This window comes from Pseudonaja textilis, chromosome 1, assembly GCF_049901715.1.
Source record: "Pseudonaja textilis isolate UNSWEBS1 chromosome 1, rPseTex1.2, whole genome shotgun sequence".
In the NCBI taxonomy this organism is placed as follows: domain Eukaryota; kingdom Metazoa; phylum Chordata; class Lepidosauria; order Squamata; family Elapidae; genus Pseudonaja; species Pseudonaja textilis.
In genome coordinates this window covers 329,071,330-329,082,573 of record NC_141990.1, presented here as the reverse complement: position 1 = coordinate 329,082,573, position 11,244 = coordinate 329,071,330, and the positions used below count along the sequence as shown (strand labels likewise).

The window sequence follows — 11,244 nt, the reverse complement described above, 5'->3', positions numbered from 1 at the left end:
TAACCCTGTCTATCCCACCCCTGAGTTTGATGCATTTATCAACTAAATCAGAGGTCTCCAAGCTTGGCAACTTTAAGACTTGTGGACTTCAACACCCAGAAGCTGGCTGAGGAATTCTGGAAGTTGAAGTCCACAAGTCTTAAAGTTGCCAAGTTTGGGGGATCCTGAACTAAATTATAGGCTACAATCAATTCCGGATGCCTTTTCAAATTTAAAATAATAAATACAAAACAACTCTAAAACGAAAGATTAGTCCATTCAAGGAGCAAAATCACCCCTCCAAATCTTCCATAGTCCATCTGTCCCACTCAAGGCTAGTAGGAAAGTCATTTAGCTTATCTCCTTCTTTGAAGTTTTATCAGCTCACATGTCATGCAGCTAAAGGCCATATTTTCCATGCCCTGCTAACAGATGAAATCCATTGTGTTCCCATTAGTTTGATCTTGAAGATCTAATCTACTTAACTGAAAGCACCGGGTTGCTTCTGCAAATTCCAATTTTGACTCTATGCATTATTGCCAAAGGTTAGGCAGTCGGAGCGTCAAATTAAGGAGTAAAACCAGTAAAACCAGTGAAATTCATCTCAAGAATTAGGTGTGCGCGTGTGTAATTAGCCCATTTAAAGAACGTAAGATTTTTATCTTTGCTTAGTAAAAATAAATTCAAAGCCCACTAAAATGGTAAATTAACTTACAGCTCCAAATGAATATCTGAAGAAATAAATGAGATGCAGAAAAACCCCTTCCCTTGTAATTTTAAGTGAAACTTCCATCCCCACAGGAACTGAATTTAAGAAAAATAGTTCTATCATGGATCTTAATTCCCTGAAGTTTTGCCCAATGCCCAAGTAGATCCCAGGAGAAAATATTTTATCTTATGCAGTGGAACAGAAAAGCCTTGCTCTAAATTTGAAAGTTCAATTTCTAACCTAGTGTCTTATTCTGCAACAATACGGATAAATCCAGTAAGCATTACTGCAATGCACTCTACATGGGGCTACCCTTGAAGACCATTCCCAAGCTTCAACTGGTACAGAACATAGCAGTGCAGGTTGTAATGGGTGATGCTTGTTTGGCACATGTAACACCACTATTGGTGAGCTGTATTGGTTGCCAATGTGCAGCTGGGTGTAATTCAAGGTGCTGGTTGTCACCTTTAAAGTCCTTCATAGTAGTTTGGGATCGTGTTACTTGAAGAACAATCTCTCCTTGGTTGTTGCTACCTGTTTATTTCAGCAATAACTGGATCACCAGAACTAGTCAGTGGAACTAAGGAGGAAGTTCCTGGCAGAACTATTAGTCAATGGAACAGCTTGCGTGTTGTTGGTGCTCCATCGCTGGTGGTTTTCAAGAAAACTGACAACTGTTTGTCCAGCATAGATTAAGGATTCTGCCTAGGGCAGGGGGTTGGACTAGAACAGAGGTTACCAACTTTTTGGACCTCAGGGACCACCAAACTGATAATTTTAAATCCAATGGACCAGAGACACGGGAAAATCCCCCAAAAAGTCTGCAGGAACATTCCCCACCCCATTTTCCTACTGATCAATCATTCTCTTTGGGATCGCAGGATATCGTCTCCAGCTCCATTCTCAGGTGGAGAGAGAGAGAGAGAGAGAGACTTTTGGCTTCCTGCAAGGAAAGCAGCATAAGCCTTTCTTTCTCTCCCCCAAATTCCACCAGAAATGAGCCTTTGTGAGACTTATCGCACCAGCACAGCCTCTTGGAGCAGGAGGCCAGGCAGGGTCCCAAAGACTCATTTCTGGCAGAGTTTGGGGAAGAGAAAGACAGACTTTTGCTGCTTTCCTTGCATGCAACCAAAAGCAGAAGAAAGAAGCGGAAAGAAGCAGCCCGGTGACCAGGCGAGGTGTGTGGGGCGATTGGGGCAAGTTCCCCCCTCCGCCCTTCCCCCCTCCCCCCTACCTTGTGTTGTTTGCAATGCAAGGGATACAAGCCTTGTGTTCCTGCGGGCCATGTGGGCAGCGCAGCCTTGTGTTCCAGTGCAGCCTGGATTAATTGCTTTGGGGTGACATTTCTCTGTGGACCACCAAAATTTTCTTGCGGACTACTGGTTGGCAACCACTGGACTAGAAGACCTCCAAGGTTGCTTCCAACTCTTATGATTCTATGATTCACCTGAGACAGAAGTGAGCTTCATTTGACTTGGTGCTTTACAAGTTGTGTGGGGCCAGCTCAAAGGGTGAGGAAGAGTTCTTCTAAGGGTAGCTAATAAAAATGGCAACTAGTTTTCACCAACGTAATTCAAAGTCCTTGATAACAGCTGTGGTATCCCCTCCACCAAGTACAGCAAAAGAAAAATAAATTAATTAATGACGGAGGCGGGAAGGTTTTGTCCACATGGTCTCCTTCCAGCACTCTTATGGAAACCACAGACAACAAATGACACTCAAATGGCCAATAAAAGCACGGGAGGCCAGCTGAGAGAAGTCCTGCTTCTTCAGCTGAAGGCCTTCAGCTTGCTCAGACTGTCAGCATACTGGAAGTCAGTGCTGTTCTCATAATCGTACATGTCCAGCGCCACCTCGCAGCTCTCCCGGACTACCCGCTCTTCATCCTTGGCAAACGCCTCCAGGGTGGTCAGGCAGGACTCCTTAGCAATGGAGCCCAAAGCCTCAGCGCACTCATGGCGCACCATGGGATTCTCTGCCACGTTCTCCAAAGACGCCATCAGCTGTGGAATGCTGGCCTCCTGCTGCATCTGGCCCAGTACAAAGGCAATCTCATGGCGGAAGAGGGCGCTGCCAGCCTGGAGGCCTGGGGAAAGAGAGAAGTCACCTGGACTAAGAGGGGAGAAGAGAACCTGCTTGGTAGCCCTGAGTTAGTGGAACCTGACACTGGAATGCAGGAGGGAGGGGCTGTTTCCAAGGGAGCTAAGAGGCAGATCAGCACTGAGTGCCATCGGATGGTTACGCAGTCTGTGCTTGAGTCTGGCAAGATTAAAGTCAGGCCCAAGGAACCAAGAAGGCTTAATTGCTCAGAGAAGTTTCTTTATTGCTTTATTATTTTTAATATCATTTTAATTATTTATTTGCAGCCTTTTGTTTAGTGACTGTTCCAAGTTACAACAGCACTGAAAAAAGCCATATAGGACCATTTTTCACATTGCAGCATCCCCAGGGTCACATGTTCAAAATTTGGATGCTTGGCAACTCGTATTTATGACAGTTAGAGTCTCCCGGGGTCACTTAATCACTTTTTGTGACAAGCAAAGTCAATGGGGAAGCCGGATTCACTTTACAATTGTGTTACTAACTTAACTGCCATGATTTGCTTAACAACTGTGGGGAAACCGCTCACTTAACAGCAGAAATTTTAGACTCTGTTGTGGTCATAAGTCAAGGACTATTTGTATCAGGTAAATACTATGAAAGTTTTAGGCATGATCCCTTCTGGGGCTCTTTCTGCAAACCAAGGACCCAATGCTGAACTGCCTCTTAGCTCCCTGGGAAAGAGCCCCTCCCTCCTGCATTCATCCCACCCTCAAGGTTCCACCACAATATCTCAGGATTGGCTGTTCTGATGGCAGCGAATCAGGGATACAGGAGAAGAAAAACTTTTAGGTGTTCCTTTGAAGTGGCCCCTGGGTGCATAAACCAGTGAATTTTTGTGGGAAATCTTATTTCCTTGAAGGAGGAGGTGCTTCCTCCCTCAGAAATCAAATCCACCTCTCCAACTGGGCAGAGGAAGGATCCCCACAGCTTCCATTTCAATATCTGGGATATTGATATCTGGGAGATATCAAAGACCCAAGACCCACTAAATCTAAACATGCTCTGCCAACAAATGATGGTACACTGTTAGTTTTTAATTGAAAAGGTCACACAGGTATAAATATACAGTATATCTAAGGAGAAGGTAAGTCCTACACTTGCAACTCTCTTTAGCTATTTCTCAACTCTCCCATAGAAGGGTGATGAGCCAATTACACTGAACCTGAAGACCCATGTCTGAGCCATGAACGGCTGAGGAAGGTTTGGAGTTTGACCAGGTTCAGTCACTGAGTCATAGTCTTTTTCCAAGAACCAGAAAGGGCTGTAGGGAACGAAGTCTGCTGAGTGGGAATCCCCCCCTGGACTGGAGATAGGGTCAAGATGGATTTTGAGGATGTTGGACAGAAGTGAAATTCCAAATAAAGAACCGGATGTGCACTTCCAAATAGCTAAGACTCTGAATGTTTACTCGGAATTAGGATCTATTGAGGTCTAACTCCAGATAACAGCACGAAAGAAAAATGGGCTGCTTAAAATATCTGCTACATAGAACCAACAGGCTTCTTCAGAGTTGTACCTTGTCCCCTGCCACAAAAAGGTAAAAAAAACTCATTTGAGCAAGATATGTATCAGTCTGTTTAAGGGAGGCTGCATTTAGCTGCAAAAATTCCTGAAATTTGTCATAATTTGCAAATGACATTACCGTTATACATCAAACTATAATGAATTTATAGTACCATTAATTTCTCATTATTATATTTCAAGTAAAATGGGTGAGGGGGAATAAAAATTGTTTGCCTGCTCCTATTAGCATATCCTTTAGGCCATTTCTCCAATTACGATTTAAAGAGTCTTCCTAAGATCACTCAGCCATACTTGGAAAGATATAAAGTCCACCCACAATACTGTTATTTTGATATTATATTGCGTCATTGACTCTAGAAGTTGATCTTAGGCACTAGTGAAGAAATGCCCTAAGAAAGTGGTCTTTAAACTTTTCCTTCTTTAGCCAAAGCCACAAACCAGACAGTCCTTTTCACCCAACACCCTTAAAACATTTTTAAGGCAATGGTTTTCAATTTGTGATCCGCAAGCCCCTGGTGGTCACAATGTTGTGACAGGGGGTGATTTCAATCTTGAATTAAGTTTTGGTAGTCTATGGCCACAAAAGGTATTTAAATGGGGTCTATGGTGAAGAAAAGGTTGAGAACCACTGCTTTAAGGAAATTTAAGTATTCCTGTTGTGATTGTGGGTTCATGTGTCATCACCCAAAGAAAAAGTCACTTTTACCCAGTTTTAGGTAACTTACCCAGGTTTGGGATGCACTGCCCTAAGAGCAGCACATTAGAATCTACAACTAAAAAAGCAATTTCAAAAATGGCCCAGTGGAATTGGGTGTATTCAGCATTTGACTCATTCATGATGCATTTTGGAAAATGGACTTTATGCTCCATCCCCTCAAAGAAAATCACAGCTTGGAAAAATTTTCTGCCCCAGATTCTTAAGCCAGGCTTAGAAAGTCTGCTGCTTACCATCAGCAAGTGCCAGAACAGCAGTTTCTCCTCCAGTGTTCCGTAACGCAAACATAGCTTGATAGCGCTCAAAGAGTGGCCGTGACTCATCCAGCAGGGCGAGCCTCAGCTTCCCCACATCCTTCTCCTCAGCGGGAGGTGCTGGATCCACAGAGCAGTAAGGGTTGACAGTAGAGTTTGCCTTGTGCTCCTGAAACCATTCCAGCCTCTTCACAGCCAGCTGACATGTCTCCGCTACCTACACAGGAGAGCAAATGGACACGTGAAGCCAGTGTTTGCCGGGATTCAGAAGTCTTCATGGAAAGACAAGGACTAGGGTGCTAACTGTAGAGTTGCAAGCTAGTTGTCAATGCTTTCAAATCAATGACAAAGTAGGAGGTAATAGCTTTACAACTTTCCCCTAAAGGTAGGATTAAAAAGTATTAATAAATAATATATCTAAAATTAAACAGGATATTCCAAAATAATTTATGTTTTTAAAAGACAAAATTCTTTCTCATTTTTGTAACAGTTTTAAGAATACCAGGAATAGCCAAAGGGGCTGGGGTGGGTGGGTGGGGAGGATCATAGAACAAATCAATCCAGAGCTCTCACTCAAGGCTCAAATATTCAGATTCAAATTATGAAGACTCAGGTCCTTTGAGATGTCTGTATTTCTGGAAAATGTGGAAGAAAAGAGAAAAAGAGAACAAACAGTGGCAAGGTACATGGACTGAAATTCCAACAATGGATGGGTTAGAAGATCTGAAGGGCCAGGTTGGGGACATATAATCCTGAAGAAATCCCAAAAGTGCTTTTTCAAGAGGCAACTGGACTTTCTGTTTTTTCTTTGAAGACGTTTCGCTTCTCATCCGGCTCCAGCTTCTTGGATGAGAAGCGAAACATCTTCAAAGAAAAAAACAGAAAGTCCAGTTGCCTTTTGAAAAAAAGCATCTCTGGGACAACCATGACCCGGATGAGAGAAAATCTCCATAGATAATCCTAGACAGGATGGTTATTATGAGTCAACATCAACATAATAAATGAAAAAGAGTTATGTTTCAAAACATTTCATTATTCTACATTGGAACCACTTTTCAAATTTTTCAATTCAGCAATTTTGAAGGAGTTATTGGGGGTGACGCAATGGCTCAGCAGTTAAAGATATTGGGCTTGTCAGCTGGAAAGCCAACCGCTCAAGTTCAAGACCCAAGAGTTATACAACGGGATGAGCTCTTGTCCTCGCTCTGGCTTCTGCCAACCAAACAGTTCGAAAGTATGCAAATGCCAAGTAGATAAATCAGGGGTGGGATTCTACTGGCATTAACAACCAATTCAGTGCGGTGATCACATGCTTTGTTGTGCGCGCACTCACATTAAATTACAACCCATGCACCTCTCAGCTGATTAGCAGGGCAATCCACTCTGCCGCGCCAAACAGCTGAGAGGATACAAAGGACCTGGGAGCACCGGAGGATGGGAGGGCCCAACTGAAGACCCTCAGAGCAAGTAAGACCAAACCAGTTCTCTGATAGTTGATCTTGGGAGTGATCAGTATCAGTTGGTAGCTGATAGATAGGTAGCAGTATCAGTATCAGTTGGTAGCATCCCACCTGAGATAAATAGGTATCACTTTGGTGGGAAAGTAATAGTACGGTGATGTCATGCTGGCCACATGACTATGGAAATGTTTTTTGGACAGTGCTGGCTCAATGGCCCTGGAAATGGGGATGAACACTGCCCCTTATAGTCAGCAATGACTAATGGAGTAAAATCTTCAGGGACTCTTTTATAGGAGTTATTGATTTTCTCCACTCCCATATTCACCTCAACAACAGGATCTTCAGAATATTGTTTCAATATATCAAGTACTTTTGGATTTCCAATGGCACCCAAAGCTTCACCTATGGAAAACAGAAGAAAATAGGAGAATGAAGACAGGTCAGTGATGCAAGAATCCTTTGACATGTACAATCAGCACAAAGTTAAGAACAGCAACAAATATCTTGAATCCTTCAATCAACTGGTACTCAAAGGTTGCTAAATTAAAAAAACACAAAATATAATCAGAATAATTATAGATTTTCAAACCAATGACAGCATAATGTAAAGATACAATCCACCAAGATTAGTCATTGAAACAAATTTATTTTAACTACTGAAGGCAAGGAACACAATGCAGATGTGCGGAAAAAAATGTTTACTCATACTAGCCAACAGGAATTATTGTGTGCCTTTTGTCCTAAAAAGGGAGATATATAAAACAAAAATATTGTATTTAAAATCTTCCCCATCAATACTAAAATACTAGTCAAAACAACAGGTATTTAAAAGTATTTTTATCTTAAAGCAATGTAACTACTATTCAAATGTTGTATTTTGAGTTCCCACAGAAAACCGGGTAACATTGGGACATGCCATGTTCTGTTTGAGAGGATTGGATGCTCCCTTGAGATGGTTCTAACTGCAGCCCCCTTAAAATTGACCTTAGCTGCCAGCAGGTCACCATGAAAGGGAGCAAACACAAATGTTCTAGGGCAGGGGTTTCCAATCTTGGAAACTTTAAGACTTGTGGACTTCAACTCCCAGAATTCCTCAGCCACCATTGGATTGAAGTCCACTAGTCTTAAAATTGCTAAGACTGGGGATCCCTGCTCCAGGGCAGTTTTCTCAACACATATCTTAAAGTTGCCAAGGTTGAGAAACATTGCTGATTAAGATCTTAACTATTTTCATCTTTGAAAACTGAAATAGTCATCAGGGACAGACAAGGACAAAAAGTAAGCCAGTGAAAGTAACTCGAGATTCACAATCATAGTTTGTTAGGAGGGTTTTAGGATTGTCTGAAATATCTCATTTCAGTTGACACTGTTCTTGACCAACAATTGCTTTTATAAGGTTTTGTTAGTTGCATCTGTTCTGAAGAGATCCAGTCTCTGGGATCAAATGATGAGAAGAAACTCAAACCTGCAGAGGATTTCCTTCACTGGCTTCGTGTAGACCAGCCTTCCTAACAAGGTGCCATCCTGAATACCAAGTCCCATAATCATCTTCAACCTAGCTGGCAAATAGTTCCCTGCTTCTCACCTGCTTCATGTCGCACCATGGGTTCCTGGCATGTGTTCTGGAGCACATCAATGAGAACTGGAATGGCCCTCTCATCCTGCATCTGACCAAGACAGTATGCCAGCTCATGCTTCAGGAGAGCAGAGTCATCTTCAAAGGCTCGACTGATCCACTCAATAGCAGCTGGACCCCCCAAATTACGTAAGGTGAAAAGTGCTCGGAAGCGTGCCTTCAAGGATTGTTTGGGGTTCACCAGAATCTGGCCAATCAATTCAACTTCTTTTTCTTTCACCATTATTTACTGCTTTGCTGGTCTGAAGAGACAGGAGTGCTGACTTTAAAAATCTGGAGGACCTAAATAGAGGGGGGGAAATGAAAATGTCTAAATAAATCTTGGAAGCAAATTTGACCTTGCATGTTTTTTTAGAATGGAAAAGAACAGCATACTGCTTAATAAAGCAAATTAGTATCATAAGAAATCCACTACAAATCAGGACAAGGTCCACATGTACATGATCAATCTGGAGCAATAACTGTACATAGATGCTAAATATAAAAAAAATGCATGCACAAATCCATTTTCCTCATGCCATCTGTCAGTCTTTCTAATCTCCAAATTTAACAAATTAAAAATATAGATATTACATGCAAATTCATACATGCTGCTTAATTTTTTTCTCTTGGCACTAAGAAATTTGCCGTCTGAGAACAGTAGTGCCATGTTGTAGCCAAGCAACCCCCACAAATTTGCAGCCAATGTGTGATACAATAAAAAGCATACATTGGAACATTAATGTAATTTGCCAAAATGATAATATTTGAGAAAAATGGAGGGAACAATTGCATGTCGCAAATAAACACTGAAAAACAAGAGGAAACAGATGAATTTGTGTACCTTGGTAGAATATTTACCAAAGATGGGAAAATGGATGGAGACATTTTAAGACATGTGAATGCTGATAGGAAAGTTGTTGGATTGTATGTGGATCATTTCAGGGAATGACTATTGGAAGAAAAACAAAAGCTATGGTGTGTTTGTAGCCAATGTGGTATATGAATGTGAGAATTGAGTAGGCCAGATGAAACAAGTAATTATCAAGAAACTGATAATTCTCAGTCATTCAGGTCATGGTTGTCCCTAAGATGCTTTTTCAGGAGGCAACTGGATTTCTTGTTTTCTTTTGAAAATGTTTTGCTTCTCATCCAAGAAGCTTCTTCAGCTCTGACAGGATAGTGGGGAATGGAAGGATTTATACTCCTTGCAGACAGCTGGTCATTTGCATCCTTTTAGAGGTGTTGGAGGTTTATCTGTGTCCTGAAAAAGCACCTTTGGGACAACCAGCAGACTACAGCAGGGGTTTCCAACCTTGGCAACTTTAAGACTCCTGGACTTCAACTCCCTGAGTTCCTCAGCCAGCTTTGCTTTGCCGGCTGAGGAACTCTGGGAGTTGAAGTCCACAAGTCTTAAAATTGTCAAGATTTGAGACCCCTGGACTACAGGAGCCAGGAGCACTACTCAGGTAACCCTGAGGACACAGATAAATATCCAAGTGGCCTCAACGACTCTAAAAGAATACAATGACCAGCTGTCTACAAGGAAATATAAATCCTTCCATTCCCCACCATGCAGTCAGAGCTGAAGAAGCTTCACAGAAAAACCAGAAAGTCCAGATGCCTCCTGAAAAAAGCACCTTTGGGATAAGAGCCGGATGTAGTGAACTCCAATTAAATGGATATTAAATGAATGTAAACTGAATACAAATAAGAGTGGGCTACAGGAAAGAATTGCGACCGATGGTCTGGTCAACCAAACGCAGTGTAAAATTGGGCAAAGATGCAGGGGAAAACTTGAGAAAGCTGAAGTTGGATAAATTGTAGAAAGAAGATTCCAGAACAGGTAATATTCGGTTCTTCCATTAGTCCCTCGGCGAATGAAGCTCACCTGCCCCCTCCCGTTCTGTTTCCATAGCAACACGGAACCGCAAGATCTCCCCTTTACCCTACTCACCGAACCTTCACACGCGTTCTTCAGCAGCGCATGCGCACTCACCTTCGAGGGTGGGCTAACGGACGGACGGAACCAAACACATGCAGGAAGAGGAGACGAGAAAAAAAGCTGCTCCTTTCCTCCGTGCTGTATATACTCTCGTTCCCGTTAAATATAGTGGAGGAAAAGAGGATGAAATGTTTTTTTTCCCAGAAGCAGCTGCTGCAAATGAAATACAGTATTCTTTTTTCTTAAACCCCTCCCGGAAGTCAACGAGTCCGATGTGAGTGGAGCAAATAGAACGTCGTGCGCATTGGCACAAAAAAAAAAAAACACGGCTCCTCTGCCATCTTATAGGCTGATCGAAGGACGATAGATCTACAACTTTCAAACTCACACACGGCTTTTGGATTTGGAGGTTGACTCTGAAATATTTTTTCCCCCATTTAACGCTACATTCTTGATGTGTGGATTTCAAGTCTCAGCATTTCCTAGTCAGCATGCTTGGGGCACTCGTTTTAAAGTTGCCAAGGTTGAGAGAAACAACCTGGAATGAAGGAGAAACTTCCTAACAGTGAGAACAATTAACCAGTGGAACAACTTGCCTTCAGAGGTTGTGGGTGCTCCATCACTGGAGGTTTTTAAAGGAGAGACAGTCACTTGTCTGAAATAGTATAGGGTCTCCTGCTTGAGCAGGGGGGTGGACTAGATGACCACAAAGGACCCTTCCAACTGTACTCTGAATGAGAAGCAGTGCCATGGGGCGTTGACATTTGCTCCCTTTTGTGTAGGCATACACTCCTAGCAACCATATAAATCAGGGTTGTCCGATCCTGGAAAATTTTAGACCTATGGATTTCAACTCCCAGAATTGAAGTGCTCTCCATGCTGGGGAATTCTGGGAGTTGAAGTCCACAAGTCTTAAATTTGCCAAGATGGGACATCCCTG

At 42.4% G+C, this 11,244-nt stretch overlaps 1 protein-coding gene across 3 annotated transcripts; it reads right to left on the bottom strand.

Annotated features, from left to right (window-relative positions):
* Positions 1 to 2,245: 2,245 nt before the first annotated feature.
* DOHH (deoxyhypusine hydroxylase) lies at positions 2,246 to 10,628 on the bottom strand. Of its 3 annotated transcripts, none has more exons than XM_026698944.2 (5): positions 10,317 to 10,628; positions 8,330 to 8,662; positions 7,070 to 7,146; positions 5,264 to 5,501; positions 2,246 to 2,774 (listed from the first exon to the last, which is right to left on the bottom strand). In XM_026698944.2, exons 2-5 carry the CDS (start codon positions 8,601 to 8,603, stop codon positions 2,458 to 2,460), a joined length of 906 nt encoding a protein of 301 aa, XP_026554729.1. In that variant the 5' UTR covers positions 8,604 to 8,662; positions 10,317 to 10,628; the 3' UTR covers positions 2,246 to 2,457. The 3 variants fall into 3 exon arrangements, with proteins under 3 accessions (XP_026554729.1, XP_026554730.1, XP_026554728.1); XM_026698945.2 differs by having other exon boundaries at positions 10,359 to 10,628; XM_026698943.2 differs by having other exon boundaries at positions 10,251 to 10,344.
* Positions 10,629 to 11,244: the final 616 nt, after the last annotated feature.